The sequence below is a fragment of the Procambarus clarkii genome, chromosome 17, assembly GCF_040958095.1.
Source record: "Procambarus clarkii isolate CNS0578487 chromosome 17, FALCON_Pclarkii_2.0, whole genome shotgun sequence".
NCBI lineage: Eukaryota > Metazoa > Arthropoda > Malacostraca > Decapoda > Cambaridae > Procambarus > Procambarus clarkii.
This window is the reverse complement of record NC_091166.1, coordinates 46,795,300-46,823,018: the sequence shown is the minus strand read 5'-3', so window position 1 is coordinate 46,823,018 and position 27,719 is coordinate 46,795,300. Positions and strand designations below refer to the sequence as shown.

At 43.3% G+C, this 27,719-nt stretch overlaps 2 protein-coding genes across 9 annotated transcripts in view; both read left to right on the top strand.

Moving 5' to 3' along the window:
* Window positions 1-16,232, top strand: part of LOC123772496 (CLIP domain-containing serine protease HP8) — a 29,568-nt gene extending 13,336 nt beyond the window's left edge. For all 8 annotated transcript variants that reach the window (XM_069325947.1, XM_069325950.1, XM_045765714.2 and 5 more), the window contains 7 exons: window positions 1,127-1,287; window positions 2,439-2,769; window positions 3,863-3,974; window positions 4,810-4,994; window positions 6,045-6,241; window positions 14,250-14,348; window positions 15,378-16,232. In XM_069325947.1, coding sequence (XP_069182048.1) covers window positions 1,127-1,287; window positions 2,439-2,769; window positions 3,863-3,974; window positions 4,810-4,994; window positions 6,045-6,241; window positions 14,250-14,348; window positions 15,378-15,488 — 1,196 coding nt within the window. In that variant the 3' untranslated portion in view covers window positions 15,489-16,232. The remainder of the gene's footprint in view (window positions 1-1,126; window positions 1,288-2,438; window positions 2,770-3,862; window positions 3,975-4,809; window positions 4,995-6,044; window positions 6,242-14,249; window positions 14,349-15,377) is intronic.
* A 5,377-nt stretch (window positions 16,233-21,609) lies between these two features.
* LOC138365537 (uncharacterized) lies at window positions 21,610-26,946 on the top strand. The gene is made up of 2 exons (XM_069325940.1): window positions 21,610-26,224; window positions 26,721-26,946. The coding sequence occupies exon 1, from the start codon at window positions 21,799-21,801 to the stop codon at window positions 25,159-25,161; it is 3,363 nt and encodes a 1,120-aa protein (XP_069182041.1). The 5' UTR covers window positions 21,610-21,798; the 3' UTR covers window positions 25,162-26,224; window positions 26,721-26,946.
* The last annotated feature ends 773 nt before the right edge of the window (window positions 26,947-27,719 follow it).

Here is a 27,719-nt window from a genome sequence, read left to right as displayed (position 1 = left end):
AAGTGCGTTCTGGCTACTAGGTACGACATATATATATATATAATATAATAATAATAATAATAATAATAATAATAATAATAATACTGAGTAATGCATGTATATTATCACCTAATAAGCCTCTGAAGATGTGTTTAAGAATACAAAAGAGCTCAAACATGTTTTCTTAATTTCTCTGTGGGGGGGGGGGGGGGGTTTCATTTGTATTTGACACATTTTGTAATTTGTCGAAATGGTAATAGTCGAAAGGGAATAATCAATGTAGCAGAAATGTTCTTTAAATTATTTAGGTTATTCTTCATTTAGGAATTGATTTGACAAATGACTGCTTCAAAGCTGATTTTACACTTTTAATAGACGCAACATATTTAACTAATGTCAGCTTAACATTCTCAGAGACAAAGTGAATTTAAAAGATTGATTTGACTGATGAAGATTAAGCCACCCAAGAGGTGGCACGGGCATGAATAGCCCGTAAATTCAAACGGACAAACTCAACAATTTATATGCATGAGGATGTAATGACAGGAGAGGGTCATTACCTTCGGGAATCTAACTTCAATCTTGTGAGCTGTAGAAAAGTAATACCTAAATGGAGGTTTGTTTAAAACTAAGCACAGAGCTTCACTGGAGGTCCCTCAGCCTCGCTGAGTGTTCTGTCTGGTACCTGGAAGATGTCAACAACATGCCCGCAACAGAAGTCGGGTATAAAGTTCAGCTCTACTAGAACTTTCTCCGCTGTGGCATCACTGAAGGGAGTGGCACTTGCCGTTTAACAAACAATGTCAACAGTCTAAGACAAAAAGCATGAGGGAGTGGAAAAAATACAGAGAACGGAGGGAAAATTAAACCAAAACAATTGAAACGGGACTAGCCTAACTACATGGGACAAAGATTGCTAGGCGAGTGTACACACACACACACACACACACACACACACACACACACACACACACACACACACACACACACACACACACACACACACACACACACACACAGTACACATTTGGAAAAAATCCACATCTCTCCAGTTCTCCAAAATTAACCTGAGCCAAAATGCAGATAACCAGCAAAAGCACAACTAACCTCACGCCTTCTGAGATTCAACCAAAGACATCTCTTGCAGTGTTTCCAACATCGCGTCCCAGATGCTTCAACGGCGAGCCGTGTATCCGTATTGCGGACTGCCCCACCTTTTCTTCCATTCTTGAGGGCCGACCTAACAGACAAGAGATCAGGAGACTGCAGAACGCCCTCTGCGGCTTCAGCAACAGGAGGGAGCCAATGGTGAGTGTTATTGCTGCTTCATATTGCGTTCTGTTAACAAGCACAGTTGTTAGCATTGCAAGAGGGACAGGGATTGTGCCGTTGAGGATGCTACTGAGATAGGGACATAATTCATATCATTGAGATGCTGTTGAAGTTACACTTGTTACTTGCTTATAAATATTAATTGTTTTATATACCAATTCTTTCTGTAATACCATAAATGGTTTTATAAAGTAACATAAAGAGTAGTCTAGCATGAGAGAGGTAATTGCGGCGCCAGAGATCCTGCTGCTAGTTAATGGTAACTTAGTTCCCTGGCTCCTCTATAATAGGATAGCAAGTTGAGAGTTCAGAGAGACGGAGAGAGAGCTTGAAATTGAAATAAGTTTATTGTGGTAAAATACACACAAAGGGATGAGGTAGCTCAAGCTATTCTCACCCCGTTCAGTACAACGTGTTCGTACATATATGAACACCCATCACAAACAATAAACATATTACCGAACATTCTGAGAGATAAACATATACATTTCTTAGAGAGCTTGAGGGTTTAAAAACACCTTAGACCCAAGTCAGATCTTGACCTATCTAGGCTAGTGGGACCTTGACCAGACCAACACACCCCCCACCCGACACATTACACCTTGGGCGAGTTGTGTGTGTGTGACGATGTATAATATATTGTGGTCCCTAAATGTTTTGTGAATTGGTCGGGGTCAACATCCATCGACAGATCTCCAGTATCAGCTATTGGTATTAGTAATGGCTCCAAACAGCCTTCACCTAAGGGTTATTCATGCCCGTGCCACCGTTTGGGTGGCTTAATCTTGATCAATTAATCAATCAGATCGCGGGCAGTCAGTTATGTAGTGATTCCATTTCCCAACAGTGACTATAGGTTTGGTTGGTCTATGATATTCACACATGTAGAGTAACTAGTAATATAAATGTCAACTGTCAATTCTTGAAAGATGGCCTTTAATTCCAAGTATCCTTCCGAAAGTAACAACGGTGGTACCGGCCAATGGTGCTGAATAGTAGGTTATGGAGTAGAAATCTTAGTTTCGTGAGCAACAGTTCCAGAAGCCTCACATTCCCGCATTTCTGAATTTCCCCAAAGATCATAAGACGCAATATCAGCTACAGTGTTTTGTTTCCTTCTGGCACAGGCGTGCTGTCCAGACCAGAGCGGGGATTCGGCTCCTACTGTGCCCACAGTCCGGCCTCCAGTTCCTGACCGGCTGACAGCCAGACCTGCGGGTCCTGGGCGACCCACAGCCAGACCTGCAGGTCCTGGGCGACCCACAACCAGACCCACAGTTCCGACACCGCCCACGGCGCCCCCGGTAGTGCCCACCCTGCCCCCCAGCAACCCTGGTAATGGGGAATCGCTGTTGCCGCGCACCTGTGGCTCCCCCAGCAACGGTCAGACTCGCATCTTCTTCGGCGAGGACGCTCCGATCGGCGCTTACCCTTGGATGACTCTGCTGGGCTATACCTGTGAGTACCTGTGTTTCTACCTGTGAGTACCTGTGTTTCTACCTGTGTTTCTGACTTGAGACTTGTGATGTCTACATCTCCTACAAGTTGTTCTACCTTGTAGCCTAAGTTTCTTGTTTTTCTGTGCCTTCAAACCCTGTGGTTAGTGAAGGCTGTTGAAGGATGATCTCTGCATTATTTTATTTCAATGAGCTCTCATAATTAGTATTAAGACGTTATAAACATTGTATTTTATATCTAGTTCTCAAAAAAATATATATATTTTATTAACAGTTAATTCGAATTAAATCTTTTGTAAGATAAATTTTGTTCTAACGAAAAGTCTCGTATTACATAGTTGGTTCTAATAAAAAACTTGAATTTTACAGCCAGTTAGAATGAAGAAATATTAGAATGGTAAAGAAACTAGACAGGGGATTAATGGTAATTTGCAACCAGTTTGCTCGTTTTTAATATAATCTTCCATGATTTATTGTGCTTGGGCCAAATATCTTATGCTTAGGCACTAATCTGACTCTACCAGAATAGTGAGCTTGGCCTCAAAGAAACCTCACAGTACACAACACAGCATCAGAAGAACCTCGTGTAACTATTAGGTAGGGAGGTCATTTAATGAGATCAAATCCAACACCCTGCACTCACTCACACTACCCATTGAACCATGATCAGCTTACGTGGGAGTATGATCACTGTTAAGTGGGTTAGGCTAGCCAGAAGCGTCTCAACCTAGCCAGTGGTGCTCATTGGTGGAAGAAAGCCTCAATATTAGTGATGGAAACACCTTAAGCACCAGAAATGTGACGCTGTGGTCAATAGCCTATTAAGCGTAAGGACAGATACAATGATTCATATTCACCAAGAAATGAACACCTCTTTCTGAATACATACCTTAGTAAATATAACCGACACAAAATTTAATTTTGTTTTTAAATTTATTAAAAAAAAGTATTACTACAAAACTACGTTTTTTTTTTTTCAAATCAACTACTGATTATTAAGAAAGATAACTCAATAATATAAATATAAAATATAAGTTTTATGCTGCATATAGTGGAAAGGATAAAGCAAGTACTAATGTGTTGATATTGTACAGCGAGCAGCCAGCAGCAGGTGGTGTGGGCGTGTGGTGGGGCCCTGATCACCCAGCAGTATGTTCTTACTGCTGGCCACTGTACTGACCCTCAGTTTACCGCCAACCGCCAGCTGTAAGTATCTACTTCACCATAATTTCCTAAGTGTAGTAACAGGATGACAGCTATGCTCGTGGTGTCCCGTCTTCTCAGTACTCTTTGTCATATAACGCTTTGAAACTACTGACGGTCTTGGCCTCCACCATCTTTTCACTTAACTTGTTCCAACCGTCTACCACTCTGTTTGCGAAGGTTAATTTTTCTTATATTTCTTCGATCGGCAGCTCTGCTTGGTTAGGCAGCTCTGTTTGGTTACCTTAAATATAGAAACGCTACGCGTACTAGTGGCTGTACAAGAATGTAACAACTCTTGTATATATCTCCCAAAAAAAAAAAAAAAAAAAAAAATGACCTCTCGTTCCTAAAGTTCAGAGTTTTAAGAATTATTCTATATCAGTTTTGTAGATTCCTGTTACTATTTTGTATGTATTGATCCTTTCACCTCTTTTTCTTCTATTTTCTAGATTTAGCATATTAAATGCATCTAGCCTCTCCTCGTAGCTCTTTTTATTAATACATTTAGGTACGTCTTCATTTGTGCAGCTGTCCTAGACTATATGAAGGGGGGGTATGTTCCAATGTTCTCCCACGGCAGTAGTCCCAGACTACTGCCGTGGGAGAACATTGGAATGGATAGGACCCTAATGGATAACAGGAACATGAGAATGGATAGCAGGGATAAGGGTGATAAGAGCGAGGAGGAGGAGGATTTGGATTTAGGTACCAGGGATAAGGCTAGTAGGGAGAAGCCTACACAATTAAAACATTTACATAAGACAATAATGTGTCGCGGAGTCAGGCCTACGCAGTATTATACAAGCTTCATTTTGTGTGTGTGTGTGTGTATCAGGACGGTGATTCGCCTGGGAGAGTACAACCTGTCCACGGACCCCGACTGTGTGGACGGCACGTGCGCTCCGTCCCACCAGACCTTCTCCCCCGCGTCCATCCTCCGTCACCCGTCCTTCAACTCCCGCGGTACCGTCACTGACGACATCGCCCTCGTCAGGCTCAACGGCACCGTCTCTTTCAATGGTAAGACCACGATGGCGTCTATGACAAGCCGTTACTTGTACTAGTAGGTTGCATTCGTAACGTTGTTTACCCTAACAAACGAACAAAAACGCGACCCAATTAGATAAAAGAACGGGTTCACCATTGCCGTTTTCCGTTGCAGCAATATATATATGGTCGAGATCAAGGGATCCCTACGAGGCCATGTTGACTATGTCATTTAGTCAGGTGTGTGTGCCTATCAGGTGGCGCCATGTTGTTGTGGACTGTTAGGTAGATATGAGTAATGCGTACAGATGAAGTAAGTCCTTTTACACTTTATGGCAAGTTACGTGTTTTCACCTAAAATTATTTTTGGCAATAATGATTGTCTAAATGGTTTTGTTTATAAAAAAAATTGTTATTGTTTATTACAAATTATTTTGAATTTGTTTTTAGTTAAAACAGAGTTGTTTTCTAAATGTTTTTGTCTAACGAATATTAGTTTGCAAATTATTAATAGTTTAGGAATAGAAATCATTTACTTCATTAATCTCCGATGTGACTAAATAAATACAGTTTGCACTCTCAATACTGGTAAATACATAATAATCAAATATATTTTACAAGAACCAGAACTCTTCGAATATTTGCAATCAATAGCCTTATAACAACAATGCTTTTCAAATTATATAACCACAATTTTTTCAACAAATATAAATGTTTTCAGGCATCAAAAATCTTAGCAACACGAAAATGAATGTCTTTTTTCGGTGAACTATTTATTAGAATAACCACAATAATCTTAAGAGGAATTCGTCTCTATGCAGACGAGGAGAAATAACGTGGCTGAAATATGTTGACCAAACCACACACTAGAAAGTGAAGGGACGACGACGTTTCGGTCCGTCCTGGACCTGGACCATTCTCAAGTCTATTGTGAGAATGATCGACTTGAAAATGGTCCAGGACGGACCGAATTCGTCTCTAGATTTGAAATTTAACTCCTTTTAAAATCTTCCTGACTGTTAATCCCATTGTTTTCCGGTTGAGCAAGTAATAGAGTTGCTGTACCTGTCACTCCTCCTGCAGCATATGTACAGCCCGTGTGCTTGCCTCCCGCCGATATCGACATCAGCACCTTCCTGTCGGGGCGCCAGGCGACGGTGGCAGGCTGGGGCGTCACGGAGAGAGGGGCCAACACACAGGTCCTCCAGCGGGTTCGAGTTCCATTCGTCAGTCGTGATGTGTGTAATCCTGTTTATAGAAACGCTCTCGTTCCGGAACAGGTAAGTGTTTTCGTCTTGCTATCTCCAGCTTATCCTTAAATGTTTATCTTGCGGAGCCGCGGCTTGAGGACTGAAACCGGTCCTTACACTAGGCTGGGTAAAGTAAGTAAGTAATTATCAAAAGAAGGCACCAAACCGGGAAGGCTATGTAGCACCATCAAATACGCAAAATAATCAGAGGGCGCTAAATATCACCAAGGATGCCAATACGAGAACAAAAACGCATAAGGCGAACGATATCAAAAGTATCCGAGTCACCAAGAATTCTATCGAGGGACAGGTGACCACGAGGGGCGGTCGGAAAGCAAGACACACGCTCGTCCTGGAAGTCAGGACATTCAAGAAGGACATGCACGACCGTAAGAGGGACAATGCAACTAGGACAATAAGGAGCAGGGCGGCGCTCCATCAAGTGACCATGGGTTAAGCGAGTATGGCCAATACGCAACCTCGCCAGAGCTGTATCCCACCGCCGGTTATGGTGGAAGGAGGACGGCCATGAGGAAACACAACATTTAAGAGTACGTAGCTTGTTACCAGTAACAGACAACCAAGAAGCCTGCCAACGGGTAAGGACTGAGGAATGGATAACCGGGTAAAAGTCGGAATACGGAATGCCTTTACGAGAGATGGGACAAGAGCGGACAGCTTCCTTAGCGGCAGCATCCGCACGCTCATTTAAAGACACACCAATATGGCTGGGAACCCAACAAAACTCAACCGACTTAAATTTACTGTGAACGAGAAACAGCCAATGCTGGATCTCGACAACTACTGGATGAACCGGATTAAAGGACCCGAGAGCCATGAGGGCACTACGAGAGTCAACAACAACCACAAAGGAAGACTGACAACGAGAAAGCAGGAGACGAAGAGCATAGAGAATAGCATAAAGTTCCGCTGTAAAGATGCTAGTCTTCGGAGGCAAGCGACACATATAAGTGCGATCAGGAAAAACAACAGAGTAGCCAACACCGTCCGCTGACTTAGACCCATCGGTGAAGACAAACGGAGCGGGAGTGAGAAGAAAAGTGCTCGAGGAAAAGGCGTTTTAGAACCGTAGGAGGGGTAAAAGCTTTAGTGATACGGGTCAAGGAAGTACAAAACCGCGGAAGAGGGACCCTCCACGGGGGCAAAGAAGGAACAACATGAGGAGAAACATCAGAAATACGAACGGAGAGAGAATCCTGTAGGCGAGATAACCGGACAGAAAGAGGGAGGTGGTGAAGAGGAACAGGAACCGCAGGAGGGGTAAAAGTTAAAGCACGACAGAGGCGAGAGGAAGGATGTTGCAAGGACCGCGCAAGATAGCGAAGACAGTAGCGATCACGGCGGTCCTGGAGAGACAAGAAGCCAGTGTCAACATACAAGCTAAGGATGGGAGTCGAACGAAAGGCACCAGAACTGAGGCGCAACCCAGTATGGTGCAAAGCATCAAGACGGCGAAGAGTAGAAGGAGAAGCAGACGAGTAAGCAGGGCAACCATAATCGAGCTTAGACAGGACGAGAGAGGAATGTAAAGCAAGGAGAGTGCGCCTATCTGCCCCCCAAGAAGTATGGGACAAGACCCGAAGGAGGGTAAGGGCCTTAGAGCACTCAACATGGAGGTAAGAGATATGGGGAGACCAAGACAAACGAGTGTCAAGGAATAACCCCAAAAGCTTCGGGGAATCTTTGTATCCAAGGGGATGACCATAAAGTGACAAAGAGGGACGAAGAACAACCCGTTTCCACGTAAAAGTCATGGCACAAGTCTTAGAAGTAGAGAACTTGAAGCCATGACCTGTGGCCCAAGACGACACGGCATCAATTGCAAGTTGAAGCCGGCGTTGAAGGAGAGGCGAATCATCACCCTGACAACAAAGGGTAAGATCATCGACATAGAGAGCGGAGAAGACACCAGAAGGAAGAGAGGAAAGAAGACCATTGAGGGCAACCAGAAAAAGAGTAGTGCTCAGAACACTACCCTGGGGCACACCTTCGTATTGCTGAAAAGAGGCAGAGAGAGCGGTACCAAGGCGCACCCGAAAGGAATGACGAGAGAGGAAGCTGCGGAGAAAGAGAGGGAGATGACCACGAAGGCCAAAAGAATGAAGTTGAGATACGATATGATAACGCCAAGTGGTGTCGTAAGCCTTTTCTAGGTCAAAAAGGACGGCAACAACGGAGGTCTTCGCAGCAAAAGCAGTACGAATATAGACCTCCAAGTTCACCAGGACATCTGTCGTGCTGCGGCACTTGCGGAAACCAAATTGAGAAGGGGAGAGGAGGTGATGGTGTTCCAGGAACCACATCAGACGAACGTTAACCATACGTTCAAAGAGTTTGCAGACACAACTTGTGAGAGCAATAGGGCGAAAGTCCTTAGGGGAAGTACCCAGAGACCCCGGTTTGCGAACAGGGAGGACAACGGCATCGAGCCAGTCCTCAGGGACTGACGACGACTCCCAGATCCGATTATACAGACTCAGTAAATACTGAGACGTGCTCGGAGGGAGATGGCGAAGCATCTCATAATGAATACCATCGGAGCCCGCCGCCGTAGAACCACAGAGGGCCAGGGCAGAACGAAGTTCAGAGAGAGAGAAGGGATCATTATAGGGAAGCCGAAGATGAGTGCAGAAATCTAAAGGACGAGACTCAAGGACAGGTTTACGAAGAAGGAAAGATTGGGGAAGATGAAGACCAGAGCTAACAGAAGAAAAGTGGGAACCCAGTTCGGAAGCGACCTGCAACGGGTCCGCCACAAGAGTATCACGGAGGTGAAGGACCGGTGAAACATCGGGAACGAACTTACCCGCTATCTTGCGGATACGCTTCCAGATCTGGGCCAGAGGGGTCTCGGACGTAATTGTTGAGACATAAGATGCCCAACATTCACGTTTAGCCATACGGATGGCCCTACGGGCCACCGCACTCGCTTTCCGAAAGAAAAGAAAAGAATCGGTCGTCTGCCTACGGCGGTGCCTCTTCCAGGCTGCACGCTTACAGCGGACAGCCCGAGCACAGTCCGCATTCCACCAGGGAACGCACTTCCGTGGACCCCGAGAGGAAGAGCGAGGAATAGAGCGGAGGGCAGCGTTGAAGACAGTGTCATGAAAAAGGAGGAGAGCGTGAGAGAGAGGCAGAAGGGAGAGGTCAGAGAGAGCAGCACTGAGGGTAAATAGGGTCCAGTCTGCCTTAGCAAACAGCCACCTAGGGAAAGAGAGGGAAGGGCGAAAAGAGAAAAAGGAAACAAGGATGGGGAAATGGTCACTTCCATGGAGGTCATCAAGAACCTGCCACGTGAAATCTAAGTAAAGAGAAGAAGAGCAGAGAGAAAGTTCAAGACAAGAAAGGGTGCGAGTCCGAGAGTCCAAATGAGTGGGCTCACCAGAATTCAGAAGAGACAGGGAAGAAGAGAGGAGAAACGGCTCAAGGAGGCGACCCCGGGTATTCGTCAGAACGTCACCCCAAAGAGAATGACGACAATTGAAGTCACCCAGCAGGAGCACAGGCTCCGGCAAGGAGTCTAGGAGGTGTTTCAAATCAGGAAGAGAGAGCGGGACACTCGGGGGGAGATAAATGGAACAAACTGTGTACCATTTCCCCACAAAGATACGAGCAGTAGAACAATGGAGAGGCAAAGGAAAAAGTAAAGGAACAAAGGGAACATCAGCCCGAATCAAGAGAGCAGAAGAATTAGAAGCCCCAGCAATGGCTGGGGGGGGGGGGGGAGAGAAAGGAATAGCCACGAAAACGACCAGAACGAGCACCAAGCATTGGCTCCTGGAGACAGACACAAAGGGGCGAAAACCGCGAAATCAGAAGTTGGAGTTCGAGGAAATTGGCGTAATAACCTCGAACGTTCCATTGAAGAATGGACAACGACGAGAAGAGAAAGGACAAAAACAGAGAACAAGGAAGAAACAAAGGCGAAAGAGCAACAGAGCACGTTAAAGAATATCAGGGTCAGGATCAGGGTCAGCAAAGTCAGGGTTAGGGGGCATGGGTAAACTGAGCAAAGACGGAGGGAAGGAAACGGGAGAACAGATCAGAGGTGGGCGGGCAGGGTCCGGAGGAGGAGGAGGAAGAGGAGACAACGGAGAGGAGCAGTCAAGGACAGCAGCAGGAAGAGTGGGAGTAGAAAGAGGGGAGCGCACCCCAGCAAGAGCAGCAACCGAAAGGGAAGCAGGGGCCAAAGAAACCTCCATAGCAGGAACAGGGGGCGCAAGCACTGAAACGGGAGGGGAAGGAGCAACAGAGCCAGAAGGAGGAGCTGAGGAAGAAAGCGAAGCCTTCTTACCCACCGGGGAAGAGGAAGGAGAGGAGCCAGGCTTACGCTTCTGACTTAAAGAGACCGGTGTCCCAGCAACTACGTACCGGGCAACGGATTCCAGTGTCTCAACAGGAGAAGCCGAACGAGAGCACACACGACGGCCGTTAGGAGAGCGATGGACATCCGCCCGCACCGACAGGCGGTGGGGAGAGCCGATAGATGGAGGAAGAGGATGGGAAGGAGGATCGGAGGGGGACGAGGAAGAAGACACAGAAGACACGACAGACCGGGTAGAAGGAAGGGGAACCCCAGACAGAGGACCAGGAGGAGGATCCTTCGGGAGAGAACGCAAAGGAACAGAGGAGGGGGCAGTGGGCGCATCAGGGTCCAAGGCCGGAAACGGTTGTGAGTCTGAGGAAGGCGGGAAGGACGAGGAGAGGAAGAGCGCAACACGCGAGCATAAGAGATATTAGCATAAGGCGGGAGCCAGCGAACCTGGCGCCTCGCCTCAGGAAAAGATAAACGCTCCCGGTGCTTCAGGTTGAGAACGGCTGCCTCAAGCTTGTAATGGACACACGCACGGGAGAAGGTAGGATGGGCCTCACCGCAGTTGAGGCAACGAGCCTGGGGAGAAGTGCACTCCGACTTAGAGTGACCTTCGCCACCACACAAAGGACAGAGAGAGACAGTCCCGGAGCAGCGGAGGGCACCATGCCCAAACCTCCAGCACTTGTTGCAGAGCCGAGGAGAAGGAATGTACTCCTGGACAGAGCACCTGGCACCAGCAAGAATGACAGAGGGTGGAAGGGTCCTACCATCAAAGGTAATCTTCACAACCCGGAGGGGTTGACGGCGACTACCACGAGGGGGACGAGTAAACGTGTCCACCTGGAGAATAGAATGGCCCTGGGCAGCGAGGATATGTCGAATAGCGTCGTGGCAGTCGCGCAGGTCCCGAACACCGGTCGCAACATGGGGCGGGAGCAAAATAGTGCCAACACTGGCATTCAACTGAGCGTTCTTCGAGACCCGAACGGGGGTCTCGCCAAGGCAGGATAAGGCAGCCAAGCGGGAAGCAGCATCCTGAGAAGGAGCAGCAACGACACGTGTACCGAGACGAGTGGGGTTGAAAGTAATGGAGGCATCCACGGAATCAATGAGATGTCGATGGAGGGAGAAATCGTCAGGAGGCGCAGAATCAAGAGGGAGGAGATCAAAATATTTGGCCCACGAAGCGGGACCAAACAAGGCTTGATAGGTAGCAGAACTGGAAGGAATCGAGCGAGGGCGGCCGTGACGAGGACGGCGGTGAGAACCCCCAGAGAGAGAGGGGTTAAAAGGCGCAGTAGTTACAACTAGAGAAGGAGCCGCGCCAGGGGAAGAGGTAGTCACCACTGGGGGCTTGGGGCTCGACCCAACCACAGAGGAGGGAGGGGAGCCAGGGGAAGGAGTCAGAGAGGCCAAAGGAGGAGCAAGGTCGGGTCCCAATGCAGCGGAGGCTACAGAGCCCGGTCTTCCAATACGGACCGACTCGGGGGCTTGGTCGCCCACCCCACGAGCCTGAGAAGGTAAGCCAGAAGCAGCCGAAACAGGGGTTATCATCTTGACGAAAAGAAGAATTCATTCACGAATGTGCCCCCACACCCACCATGGAGCCACAATTAGAGGTAGGACACCCAACAAGAAGCTATCGCCGATCTTGTTGGGGCCTCCTAGGGGTGCGTCGTGAGTATACGCCCCACAAACGCCACCTTAAGAAACCGACAGTCCGTCGAGATCGGGTTCAGTGACGAAAGGGGGATTGACAATAAAAGGTTCCCCTCGCTCTCGACGTCGAGTACTACAGTTCTACGGGTGCAAGAGTATGCCTCCTCAAGCACCCAGGTGTCAAAATAGAAGAAGTCCAAGGGAAGAACCAGAACGAGCAAAAGGTCGGCAGGAAACGGCAAGCAGATAGGAGAAGAGGGGGGGAGAAAAACGAAACAGAAGGAAAAGGAAAAGATGCCCAGCAGAATTGGAGAGGACGGCAGCAGGAGCACAAGGCTAGAAAAGGACAGAGGACTGTCCCAAGGAGCATCATACTCCGGCAGCCGCCCACGAAGCCCCCACACGGCGACAACGAGCTGAGCGGGGAGGGGGCCAAAGAAATCAAAACGCCTAATGTAAGGCATGCCAAGTCTTACGTAATCAATTTCAACAGAATAGGTTGGATTTCTATTCCAGACTGCGCATAAATCTATTATTGTGTTTCTGACTTAGCTGTCAGGGTTCTAACAGCTGAATGGACAGCGCTCGGGATTCGTAGTCCTAAGGTTCCGGGTTCGATCCCCAGTAGAGGCGGAAACAAATTAAGTTTCTTTCACCCTGCTGTCCCTGTTCACCTAGCAGTAAATAGGTACCAGGGAGTTAGACAGCTGCTACGGGCTGCTTCCTGGAGGGGGTGTAACAAAAAGGAGGCCTGGTCGAGGACCGAGCCGCGGGGACGCTAAGCCCCGAAATCATCTCAAGATAACCTAAGGAATATATAGTGTATGGAGACATTAATTTATATCTGAGAAAAATAGTTTTGTATTACCCGGCATGAAAATAGTTGATACAATGGCCTTTGGGTTAAGCAGGTGTGAGAGGATGGCACAGGGGTGATACTAGGCTAAGGGGGGGGGGAGAAATAATCTTTGTTACTCTATCTCTTTGAGATGTATTTTATTGTCTTAATAAACGTACTTGAACTAGGCCGTCACGGGGTCAGTAAACCTTGGTGATGACCACACCAGATATGCTCCCAAGTCTTACGTACCCGTTCACTCATAAATGCTGCCCACAATGTTCATTACTTGTTAGTCTATATTCAACAAATGATTTCATATTTGAAAATAATAGATGACAGGCGTAACAATTTTAAAGTAGAGTTTAATTTGAAAAATAAATTTAATAAAATTTGTATTTATTAAAAATAAAAATTTTGTTTGTATTAATATTTTAATACAAACACAATATTGGCTCACAAAATTGGTGTGATGTTTCGTTTTGTATGCGTGGGTCCTAGGCTAGGCTAGGTCAGGCTAGGCTAGGCTAGGGTAGGACGGGCTAGGCTAGGCTAGGACGGGCTGGTCCAACACACAAGTGATGGGGCTAGGCTGTGTGTCACACCACACAACCAGCCACACTGCTTCGCTACCACACCCTCCCATGTTGTCACATGTGGCAGTAGCACCAGCTGCCACATGTGACTGCCTGCCACATATGTGACCTCACGCCACATGTGTGACCTCAATCCAGTAAAATCTAGTGCTGTAAAAATGTAATAATAATGAGAAAATCATTTGCAGCAATGAAATGACTGGAACCAGCCATAAGTGCTACTCTAATCAGCGCACCTTACCATTGTACCAAGACATGCGAGTACCGTGATCGCTAGTTCGAGTTCTCCCCAGTACTCCAATTGATTTTCTCATTGACATAAATCACGTTAGTGTGATTTCTGTGTGTGAATAACAAAAATGATCATTATTTTATCACTGGATCACGTAATAGGTTATGGTACAAAGTTATAATGTTGGGATATGTAATGAATGTTCCCATATTCAGACACATCTGGGGGTGCCTGGGTTGACCCGGGCACCGCCGGGTATCTCGCCTAGTATGCCATCAAGGGATAGAGCCCACCGCAGTGCCACATAAATGGTTAGAAAGAATGCATTTGTAAAATTTGATATTGATATCACTAGTAATAATAACTGTCGTTGTTAGGTGTGCTTTGGTGGGGAGGAGAGGAGAGATTCCTGCTTCGGGGACTCTGGTGGTCCCGTAGTGGTCACAGGACCCAACAACAGTCCCATCTTCACCCAGGTGAGTGTCCCACATACTCCCCCCCTCACCCAGGTGAGTGTCCCACATACTTCCCCCCCCCCTCACCCTGGTGAGTGTCCCACATACTTCCCCCCCCTCACCCTGGTGAGTGTCCCACATACTCCCCCCCCCTTCACCCTGGTGAGTGTCCCACATACTCCCCCCCCCCTCACCCTGGTGAGTGTCCAACATACTCCCCCCCCCTCACCCTGGTGAGTGTCCCACATACTCCCCCCCCCTCACCATGGTGAGTGTCCCACATACTTCCCCCCCCTCACCATGGTGAGTGTCCCACATACTTCCCCCCCTCACCCTGGTGAGTGTCCCACATACTTCCCCCCCCTCACCCTGGTGAGTGTCCCACATACTCCCCCCCCTCACCCTGGTGAGTGTCCCACATACTTCCCCCCCCTCACCCTGGTGAGTGTCCCACATACTCCCCCCCCTCACCCTGGTGAGTGTCCCACATACTTCCCCCCCCCCTCACCCTGGTGAGTGTCCCACATACTCCCCCCCCTCACCCTGGTGAGTGTCCCACATACTTCCCCCCCCCTCACCATGGTGAGTGTCCCACATACTCCCCCCCCTCACCCTGGTGAGTGTCCCACATACTCCCCCCCTCACCCTGGTGAGTGTCCCACATACTTCCCCCCCCCTCACCCTGGTGAGTGTCCCACATACTTCCCCCCTCACCCTGGTGAGTGTCCCACATACTCCCCCCCTCACCCTGGTGAGTGTCCCACATACTTCCCCCCCTCACCCTGGTGAGTGTCCCACATACTTCCCCCCCTCACCCTGGTGAGTGTCCCACATACTTCCCCCCCCCTCACCCTGGTGAGTGTCCCACATACTTCCCCCCCCCTCACCCTGGCGAGTTCGTTTAAGTGTTTATTTCCGTTTCTTGTGTTCAGTATTTATTTAAATCTCATATTTTCAGTGTTCCCCCCACATACCCCCTCGCATCCCTTCCCCACATCCCTCCCACTTCCGATATTCTCCTTCACCTCATAGTACCGTGTCTCCCTGCAGCTGGCGGTGGTGTCCTTCGGGCAGCCTGCGTGTGGGGTGGCGGGGGTCCCCGCCGTGTACACCAGCGTGGGGCCCTACAGGTCCTGGATACTCTCCAACCTGCAGCCCTAGCTGGCCAGCCTGCAGCCCTAGCTGGCCAGCCTGCAGCCCTAGCTGGCCAACCTGCAGCCCTAGCTGGCCAATCTGCAGCCCTAGCTGGCCAACCTGCACCGCTCACCCCCCTTTCCCACATCCTTTCCTCTTTATCTTTGAAAAAATATATATATATACATACAAGAGGAAGGGGGTGGTAGGCTAATAGAACATGGAATCAGTATTGGAGGGGACCTAAACATTCCCTCTAATGAGTTGGGTGTGCTTTTCTCCGAGGCTAAGGGTCCCCCTTCTTCCAGTCAGAGGTGGTACTCCCATCTGTTTTATATATATATATATATATATATATATATATATATATATATATATATATATATATATATATATATATATTCATTTACTTATGTATGTGCGTGTGTGAAATACCTTCATATTCCAGCGTTTAAGATCAAACAATTATTTATGACTATTATTTGAGGTAATGATCAAACAAGCAAAGTACAGTGCGGTGTGTGTGTGTAATCCTGTAATTGCGGTGAGAATGTTGAATGGAAGCCTCAAATTAACCTTATACCCTGGATTGTTTATACAACACCCCCCCCCCCCTCCCCCAGCATCAAGCAAAGAGTAATAGTAATTTGTTCATATAATATGTTGAGTTGTAAGTACATTGAGTGATAACTTAAGTCATATTTTGTTATTGATGCATTTGTCAAATAATCATGTTTATTATCATCGTCTTTAATAAATAGATGTATAAAAGTTGCACATGTTTTATTGTACGGACGTATATTTATTTATTCATTTATTTATATACAAGAAGGTACATTGGGTTTGTGAGAATACATAGCATAGTATTTACAATCTTGTAAAGCCACTAGTACGCGCAGCGTTTCGGGCAGGTCCTTAATCTAACAGATAATTTTAAGTAGGTAAATTCTAGCAGAATTAATAAAATGATAACAAATACATTGCAAGAAAAAAAATGAGATGAGAGAGATTAGTAAGTATATTAAAGCAGATTGGTATATTAAAGCTCTGATTGATTACATTGACATCTTGATTGGTAATTTAAACAAGATTAATAGACACCATACAGCAGATTGACGGTACATACAAGAAGACAGCAATGATCGCAATGATAAAGATGTTCGAATTGGGTACATTAAGATTGGGAGATTGGGTAGCAATAGATACAGTGCAATTTTAAGGCAAAAGGTAAAAAACTATGAAGATGAAATTAGGTACTTTTTAGTATTGTTTTTGAATGACGCAAAAGTTGGACAGCTTTTCATTTCAATAGGGAGTGAGTTCCATAAACTGGGTCCCTTTATTTGCATAGAGTGTTTACACAGATTAAGTTTGACTCTGGGGATATCACAGATATATTTATTTCTGGTGTGGTGATAATGGGTCCTATTACATCTGTCCAGGAAGAGTTTCAAAGCAGGGTTCCATTTAAGAACAGGGTTTTGTAAATGTAGTTGACACAAGAGAATGTGTGGAGTGAGATTATGTTTAGCATGTTTAGGGAGTTAAACAAGGGAGCTGAGTGTTGTCTGAAAGCAGAATTTGTTATTATTCTGAAAGCAGATTTTTGCTGGGTGATGATGGACTTGAGGTGCTTTGCAGTGGTTGAACCCCATGCACAGATACCATAATTAAGATAGGGATAGATTAGTGCATAATATAGAGAGATGAGAGCAGGGTTAGGAACATAATATCTGATTTTGGAGAGTATACCAACTGTTTTAGAGACTTTCTTAGTTGTGTGTTGTATGTGGGTACTGAAGTTGAGTCTCTTGTCTAGGAATATGCCAAGAAACTTTCCATCATTTTTATTGGTAATGTTTACATTGTCTATCTGAAGCTGAATTGCAATTGTAGATTTGCTTCCAAATAAGATGTAGTAGGTCTTTTCTATGTTAAGTGTTAGTTTGTTGGTTGACATCCATAAGTGGACTTTTTTTTAGTTCATTATTAACAACATTATTTAGTGTATGTGGGTTGGGGTTGTGGGAAATTTTTACCCACCATATCTAATAATCATCTAAGAAATGTATAATTTCTATATCATATCTAAATCATATCAAAATCATATCTAAATCGTATCAAAAATCATATTAGAATCATGAAAAATTCATTATAGCTTGGTCCTGGATGACAATGGCACCATGAACACGTACGCAACAGGGGCCCTTTTGATGCCTACGTGACTTTGTACATGATCTTTCAAGGATCCAGAAGCTTCTAGAAGGACTTCTTAATTAAAAAACTATTGGAACATTGATTCAACATCCGGTAGGATTAAAAATCGAATCCTTAATAAGATTCAGTGGTACTTTCAAATACTACTTATAATCTTTAAATCTTATATCTAATTATATTATAATCACATCTTATCTTAATCATAAGTCTAGACTGTAAAAATAATCAATCAATATTCATTGAAAGTTACCTCTCAAGGGAGAGAGAGGAGCATCTCGGGGGGCGAGAAGGGCCCACGACGATGCCTCGCGGCACTCCGCGTTTGTTTACAAATGAGTGAACAAGTGACTGATCCTTAGCGAACATTACCAGCTCAAGGACACCTTATCTAACATTTTTATCGCCAGTGAATACTCTCTAGAACTGGGGGAGTACCTGGACAATATCTACAAGGAAAATCCGTGAACATTCACATAAAATAGAGTGTATAGTGGAGATCAGTGACACGGTTTCCTCCACCTTCATTCATAAACTTTTATCTCGAATCATTCTTCTGCAACTGCAGGATAATCACGTAGCAACGCTACCAGATCATCATACAGCAACGCTGTAGCAAAATATCGTGCCTAAACTCGACAAGAGAGTTAATCAGTCTGGCAAACTTGTCAGACAGGCACCCCGACTGGCAGAGAAGTATATTGAAGGTTATTTAGTGTATGATTGGCCAATTGTATGCTTGTGTAACTTTAATATCCTATAAATCTGTCTGTTGGTTAAAAAGCGAGGCTAAGCCTCACATTTCAGTAAGTTTATTAAAATTGTAGTGTAGCTGTGAATCTTATCCAAGCACTGAACCTCATGAGTGTCCATTCTGTCAGAAAAGAATTCAGCCTCAATAAGTAAAAACCTCACAAGTGTCCATAGCGTGGGAAGAGATTCACTCAAGCTAACTGTATCATATAAATTGAATATGTCTGCATATATATTTGAATATATAAATTAAGTTATCAATTGTTTGCTTAGTTAATTTTTAAGTTATCATATAAGTTCATTTAATTGAATATAATTTCTAGTACTTGACAGTATTTAGACTACATTTAAGGTCATTTATTATACTTTTACAATTTAATTTGTTGTTTATAGTATAAGTACATATTGGCTGTTAAGTTATGGTACTAGGTTAGACTATGTATGTTTAAATCTCTGATTTAAACAGAGCCAGTGTTCAGTCAGATAACTGAATTTATCAAATCTTATCCTTGTATAAAATACAAGCTGATGTGAGATCCCTGTCTACAGGTGGATTGGAACTTCTATCAACATAGTCATTCACCCCACCTGTCCCTTACAGCCCACAGTTTGTCATTAGGAAAAGAGGATCTAGGATTTACAACCCTAGCTAGAGATTTTAGTTGAATTAATTTGCAGACAGTAAATTTTTAATTTAGTTCAGTACAAGTCCCTGGTAGTCTCCTCTTATATCAATCCCAGCAGGTTTTTCCCACATTAATGGTCCTTCGAACCTAGATAATAATGGTCCTTTATACCTAGATATTTATGATCATTCGTTTATCGAATATTTCAGTGCCAAATACATAAGAAACTTCTTGATTTTGCATTGGAATAATTCTTACATATTCTAGCCTAACCTAGCTATCAGCCAATATTTATCATAGCTATATATCTAAGTAAACAAATAGTTTGCAGTGGCTTAAGCCACCATATCCATTAACTAGTAAGCATTCATAACAAACTGATACTGTTTTGTGTTAAGAAACCACAGTACTTAATTATATCAGTGTCACAGACACAACTGCATCTTAATCATAAATTACCAATTATCTACCTCATTGTGGTAACATTACATATATATTTAAGTGTATTATCTAGCATTATCTCTAATCTACTGATTTTCAGAGCTGCTCATTACATAATATTCTTTAAAAAAGTGTTATCATCACTGTAAGAGCATTTCATTACAATCTATCTATAATCAACTGTATCATACCCTATATTACAGGTAAAACCAGTAGACATTCTACTGTATTTTATCTAACAACTATTATGGTAACAGATTTTGTAATAACTTTGCAAAAATAGTGCCATTTACTATTTTTAAAAAATTATTACAGGATTTACCAACTTGGTGCATTCGTGCATTCGGGTCACAAATCAAATTATTACAGTACTTTTGATAATTGAACACCTGCTACAACCAGATTCCAGGGAGGAAATGAAGGACGATCTTTGGAATCATTACCTAAGTAGACAGGAAAGCTCATTTATCAAAATACATTAACATCATACATATTTATCAGAAAAAAGAGAAAAATCTCGGAATCTCCAAAACTCGGAAAAGGTCAAAATGGCTGACAGTGTTCCACCAGCAGCTGAAACAGAAAAGAAAAGGACACAAAGTGTCTAAAAACTCACTTGAATCTACAGCCTAAAGACCATTTAAATCAGGTGATAGACAAATGTCATCATCACTTGGCTACAATAGTCTACAATTGGGGATTAAGACCAATCTTAATCTCACATCACAATCTGAAAGGCTAACAACACATTGACAATGTCAATACAAATATTATCATCCATCTAAGATAACTATCTTAATCCAAGAATATAGTCTTGATCACCTAATCTCATGCTTTCACTGGAGTGAAAGCAGCCTCAGAAAATCTGAAATTAATCAAGCATCTCAAAGAGACTTACTTAATAGAAAAGGCAAAGCCGAGAAAAAAAAAGAAAAAGCAAAATGCTTCATCACATCATGAATAATGTAGATACACATTATTACAGATACAATTCATCCTTTAAGGAAATCCTTGGAGGAGTACAAGTGTTACATGCTTGTATCACCTACTTGCATGTAATTACTTACCTACAAGTTTTACATACTTGTAACAACATCTTATCACAAAGCCAAATCTTTGATGGACTTCGAGCTTACGTACAAAGATTACGAAGCCGAGGAAAACTTAGATCTCAAGAAAAAATCCCCAAAGGTGAATCTACGGACAAAAACAAAAATGTCCAAAATGGCAGTCAAAAATCAAGGCAACAAAACTCCTCTTCTGCAAAGTGGAAACAGAATAATGTTGGCTCTTATGCTATATCCCCCACAGTTAACAGAACTGTAGGAAACCAAGCTCCTAAGACAGATAAGACAAAAGGAGCTACAAGTGCCCCAAAATGTTTATTCTGTCAAGAAGCACATACCATTTATCAATGCACAGTTTATGAAGGCCGTGCCAGTCGAATCGATCGACTGAAATCTCCAAGCAGGTGCATCCGTTGTCTACGGAAGCACGATACAAGTGAGTGTAACACTCCATTGCAAAACTGCCAATATTGTCATAAAAGTGTACATCACACAGCACTCTGTAGTGATATTAACACTCAATCCAGATCCCAGACTTCCAATAATCAACCTGCATCTCAGGCAAAGCCCAAAGATGATAATACCACAACAGCCGTACAATTCTGTACAGTAATGAGCAATGTCAACGACTTGGATACAGAAATTGTTACAGCAGCCATATTGCCTACTGCACAGCTAGAACTATGCAATCAAGGAATTTGTATTCCAACTAGAGGCTTTTTTGATCAAGGGTCACAGAAAACCTTTATCAGTAAAAAGATGGCAGAAGATTTACAACTTAAATCTTCAAAGCAAGTATCTACCTCCATATCAGGGTTTTTTACTAATTCTGGTCGTAGAACCTTTCCAGTAGTAAAACTCAATGTCTGTCTAGGTACATCCCAAAGGACAGTAGAAGCCATAGTAGTTGATAAAATTCCTACTGAAATGGAAGTGACTGGTCTGACAGCCACAATTAAATTCCTAAAAGAAAAAGGAATCCAATTAGCAGATCCTCTACTTGATTCTGACTACATAGGGGATATCGGAATCCTGATTGGAGCTGACTACTATCATCGATTCATTCTGGGATCAGAAGAATCTATGGGTATGAATATACTCAAATCAGCAGGAGGCATATTGATGACAGGACCTATACTAGATCTTGAACCTTCAACTCCTGAAAAATCACATCATACAGAAACTGTAATAGTGGCATGACTAGGCAAAGAACAGTCACCACTTAAAATCCCCCACATGATTGATGATGGATTAGAATCTGTACCTCAATTGTGGGAACTTGATGCCATAGGAATAATTCCTGAACAACCAAGTCCTGATGATGTCTGTGCATATAATCAATACTTAGAAACTGTACAGTACTATGATGGACAGTACTGGGTAAGGCTACCATGGAAAATCAACCATAAAACCTTACCTACCAATTATCACATGGCTTATAGTCAATTTAAATCTCAATTAGCAAAGCTAAGAAAAAGGCCTGAGCATTTAAAACTCTATCATGAGATTATTGCTCAACAATTAAAGAATAAATTCATCGAAGTCGTGAAACATGACAATACGCAAACAGGCCATTTTTTACCACACATGGCTGTAATGAGAGAATCAAAAACGACTCCTTTACGGATAGTTTTTAATTGTAGCTCTAAATCTGGACCCCAAGGAACCAGTCTAAATGATTGTTTGCAAACAGGTCCAAGTCTAACTCAGAAATTGTATGACATACTGTTGAAGTTTAGACTTAACAAATATGCGTATTCAGCAGATATAAGTAAGGCCTTTCTAAGAGTTGGCTTGCAGGAAGAAGATAGAGACTTCACTAAGTTTCTATGGGTAGAGAACCCAGAAGATGTCAATAGTCCTGTAGTGACTTTCAGATTCTCTTCAGTTCTTTTCGGCGCGACAAGCAGTCCATTTCTGTTGCAAGCAACTCTAGATACTCATCTGAAGAAATCATCAAGTCCCTGTAAGACTGAAATCAGTCAAAATCTATATGTAGATAATTTTCAAGGGACAGTTAACAGTACTACTGAACTGTTACAATTATATCAAGAGGCCAACAAGGAGCTACAAGGTGCCAACATGCCACTACAATCTTGGGCCTCTAATAATGCAACATTGAATAATCAAATAGCAAGAGATTACCCTGAATATCACGTACCAGAATCACAAAAGGTGTTAGGTATGGATTGGGATTTAATCTCGGACACAATATCGATCAAATCTGTGCCAGTAAATTACAACATCACTACAAAAAGGGATTTGCTTTCACAAGTTAGCAAAGTATTCGACCCACTGGGTCTACTAAATCCTTTGACTATCAAGTGGCGTTTATTGGTGCAAGAAGCATGGAAGGCTAAGGTTGGTTGGGATGATCCACTACCAATCCAGTTACAAAAAGCTTGGATGGAAGTGGCTCAAGAACAAACTTTAGTTGAAAAGATAATCTTTCCGAGACACATAGTCGAGGAAAATGAAGAAGTATCACTACATGTATTCGCAGACTCGTCAGCCAAAGCTTTTGGAGCTTGTGCTTACTTAGTGACTTCTAATCAATCATATCTTATCACCTCTAAGGCCAGAGTCGCTCCATTAAAAAAGAGAACTTTGCCTCAGATGGAACTAACAGCACTGTTAACTGGCACACGCTTAGCAGTACATATCAAACAAGTCTTGTCTACCATGAACATCAAAGATGTCATTATATGGTCTGACAATGAAGCTGTCTTACAATGGGTACGAAACGACAACTGTCCAACTCCATATGTAAAAAATCGCGTCTCGGAAATTAAAGAAATTTCCGCAGGCTTTCAATTGTTGCATGTACCAACAAAGGATAATCCAGCTGATCTCTTATCAAGAGGTATGACATTTAAACAGTTTGCAAAGGCAGATATTTGGTTTCATGGGCCTCGATGGTTAGTGAATGGTAGTTGGCCTGAACAAAAGCCACACGTCATTACGACACAAACCATAACTACCACCAGGCAGCAAGCTCAAATATTAGTCTTGGATTGTACTCGTTACTCCTCGCTCATCAAATTAATCAATGTAACACAGAACGTGTTTCATTATCTCAGGAAAAAAGGTATAAAATACACTTTTCCTGATGCACTTATCTATTGGGTAAGACAAGCCCAGAGAGAAACTTATGGGAATAACTATGAAAATCTTCCGCATAAGTTAAAACACAATCTCGGTCTGTGGATAGACCAAGAAAATCACAACATTCTGCGTTGTGGAGGGAGACTTAAACACGCAGATATCAATCTAGATACCGTGCATCCATGGCTTTTACCAAAAAATCATTGGATCACAAGGTTGATTGTGTTGCATACACATCAACAAATCATCAAACATGGAGGAGTGTTAGACACACTCACACAAATCAGACAGCAGTACTGGATTCCTCAGGGAAGACAGTCAGTCAAATCAATCTTAAAGAATTGCATGATATGCCGCAGGTACGATGCAAGAACTTGCTCTTATCCAGGGCCACCACCCCTGCCAAAGGAACGAGTGGTCCATCTACAACCTTTCGAAACGACAGGAGTAGATTATACAGGAGCAATATATCTAACAGGGACTGCAGATAAGCAACCTATCAAGGCATACATCTGTCTGTTCACCTGTGCTACCACCAGGGCAGTACATCTAGAGGTAACACCCGATATGACTGCTCAATCATTTATTCAAGCTTTCCGCAGATTCGCAGCACGCCGATCATGCCCTAAGCTGATGATTTCAGATAACGGAGCAAACTTGGTAGCTGGAGAAGCATGTCTACGGGAAATATGTTCCCATCCTGCAGTTACTTCCACACTGGAACAGCGTCATTGCAGATGGAAATTTATCCCTCCGAGAGCCCCATGGCACGGAGGATTTTATGAACGGTTAATAGGAACTGTAAAAAGATCCTTGAGAAAATCTCTACACCGTCAGAAAATCAATCTTCAAGAGCTCCAGACAGTAATCACGGAAGTAGAATCAAGGGTGAATAACCGGCCGTTGACTTACTTGTCTGAGGATCCTACTCAACATGAGCCATTAAGTCCTGCCCACCTAATGTATGGAAGACTTCTGACTCCAGTACCATCTCTAGTGGATGATGAGATCAGAGATCCCTCATATGTGGGTCAGAGCGAGTTGGTTCAGGGGTATAAACATCTGTCTAGCATAATCCAAAAATGGAATGATGTTTGGACAAAAGAATATCTTACATCTCTACGAGAACATCACTATGGGGCCAATGTCCCACATAATATATCTAATCTCCAATCTGGCGATATTGTCTTGGTAGACAGTGATGGCCCTAGGGCTGACTGGCCATTAGGTAAAGTTGTCTCAGTCCATCCAGATAGTCAGGGGATTTTGAGAATAGTCAAAATCCTGTCTAAAGGAACAACTTCCCTGAAGACATTGGACAAACTCATCCACATGGAATCAGTGAGCCAGCTGCAGTTAGATCCTGAGAGACCTCAAGACACTCTAACTCCACAAGACCCACAGACTCCTAACAGACACAATCGTCCACAACGGACAGCAGCACAAAAGTGCAAGCAAAATTTGCACTTGTATTATCAATCCAATGGAGAGTAAATAAATACATATGGTTACTATTGTCCTAAGTATTGGACTCTGTGCCAGTTCTCTCCCTCTGGAAGATGTGGGAAATTTTTACCCACCATATCTAATAATCATCTAAGAAATGTATAATTTCTATATCATATCTAAATCATATCAAAATCATATCTAAATCGTATCAAAAATCATATTAGAATCATGAAAAATTCATTATAGCTTGGTCCTGGATGACAATGGCACCATGAACACGTACGCAACAGGGGCCCTTTTGATGCCTACGTGACTTTGTACATGATCTTTCAAGGATCCAGAAGCTTCTAGAAGGACTTCTTAATTAAAAAACTATTGGAACATTGATTCAACATCCGGTAGGATTAAAAATCGAATCCTTAATAAGATTCAGTGGTACTTTCAAATACTACTTATAATCTTTAAATCTTATATCTAATTATATTATAATCACATCTTATCTTAATCATAAGTCTAGACTGTAAAAATAATCAATCAATATTCATTGAAAGTTACCTCTCAAGGGAGAGAGAGGAGCATCTCGGGGGGCGAGAAGGGCCCACGACGATGCCTCGCGGCACTCCGCGTTTGTTTACAAATGAGTGAACAAGTGACTGATCCTTAGCGAACATTACCAGCTCAAGGACACCTTATCTAACATTTTTATCGCCAGTGAATACTCTCTAGAACTGGGGGAGTACCTGGACAATATCTACAAGGAAAATCCGTGAACATTCACATAAAATAGAGTGTATAGTGGAGATCAGTGACACGGTTTCCTCCACCTTCATTCATAAACTTTTATCTCGAATCATTCTTCTGCAACTGCAGGATAATCACGTAGCAACGCTACCAGATCATCATACAGCAACGCTGTAGCAAAATATCGTGCCTAAACTCGACAAGAGAGTTAATCAGTCTGGCAAACTTGTCAGACAGGCACCCCGACTGGCAGAGAAGTATATTGAAGGTTATTTAGTGTATGATTGGCCAATTGTATGCTTGTGTAACTTTAATATCCTATAAATCTGTCTGTTGGTTAAAAAGCGAGGCTAAGCCTCACATTTCAGTAAGTTTATTAAAATTGTAGTGTAGCTGTGAATCTTATCCAAGCACTGAACCTCATGAGTGTCCATTCTGTCAGAAAAGAATTCAGCCTCAATAAGTAAAAACCTCACAAGTGTCCATAGCGTGGGAAGAGATTCACTCAAGCTAACTGTATCATATAAATTGAATATGTCTGCATATATATTTGAATATATAAATTAAGTTATCAATTGTTTGCTTAGTTAATTTTTAAGTTATCATATAAGTTCATTTAATTGAATATAATTTCTAGTACTTGACAGTATTTAGACTACATTTAAGGTCATTTATTATACTTTTACAATTTAATTTGTTGTTTATAGTATAAGTACATATTGGCTGTTAAGTTATGGTACTAGGTTAGACTATGTATGTTTAAATCTCTGATTTAAACAGAGCCAGTGTTCAGTCAGATAACTGAATTTATCAAATCTTATCCTTGTATAAAATACAAGCTGATGTGAGATCCCTGTCTACAGGTGGATTGGAACTTCTATCAACATAGTCATTCACCCCACCTGTCCCTTACAGCCCACAGTTTGTCATTAGGAAAAGAGGATCTAGGATTTACAACCCTAGCTAGAGATTTTAGTTGAATTAATTTGCAGACAGTAAATTTTTAATTTAGTTCAGTACAAGTCCCTGGTAGTCTCCTCTTATATCAATCCCAGCAGGTTTTTCCCACAGGGGTTAGAGTAGATGAGGGTAATATCATCAGCAAACAAAATAGGTTTCAGAATGTTAGAGACATTATATGCACTACACAATACAGAAAATATATAGATCCTGATGTAGTTATCTATATCGATACAATATAACATTTATCTGACCGAGGTTGGAGGACAGGTTTTTGGGAATAGACTCACTCAATTTTGACAGGAATTACTGTTGGGTATGTGCCCAATAGGGGGCGGGTTGGGGATGGCATCAATGTAAAGAGCGGGCACAGGACTCGGTGCCATAGTAACCCCCCCCCCTCCAAGTGAACCCAGGAAATATCAACAGTATAGCATTCTGGCTCGAATCTGATTATTTTAAACCTTATCATATACCATTATATCCCACACACTACCCCTTCCACTACTGATGAAAAAAGGCTATTATTTTAAATTCAGCTACTGGGAACACAAAGCTGCAAATAGCACGGGCTATGGTGAGCCCATAGTGGAATTACCTAAAACAGGAGCAGGGCTGTAACGTGAACAAAAAAATAATGTAAAACTTTCCTTCTAAAAAACAGGTAGACCCGAGTTCGGCAGTGACCAGCCGACCCTTACATTCACTCACTGCAGTCTCTCCACAGCAACCTGGTCAAACACCTCGTCCTCTCGCTGCATTCACAGTCTCCAAGTAAGTAATTATCAAAAGAAGGCACCAGACCGGGAAGGCTATGTAGCACCATCAAATGTGCGGGATAATCAGAGGGCGCTAAATATCACCAAGGATGCCAATACGAGAACAGAAACGCATAAGGCGAA

Bases quoted from the DNA above. Each gene is read 5' to 3' on its own strand.
- LOC138365537 (XM_069325940.1), top strand. From the start codon at position 21,799: ATGATTGATGATGGATTAGAATCTGTACCTCAATTGTGGGAACTTGAT.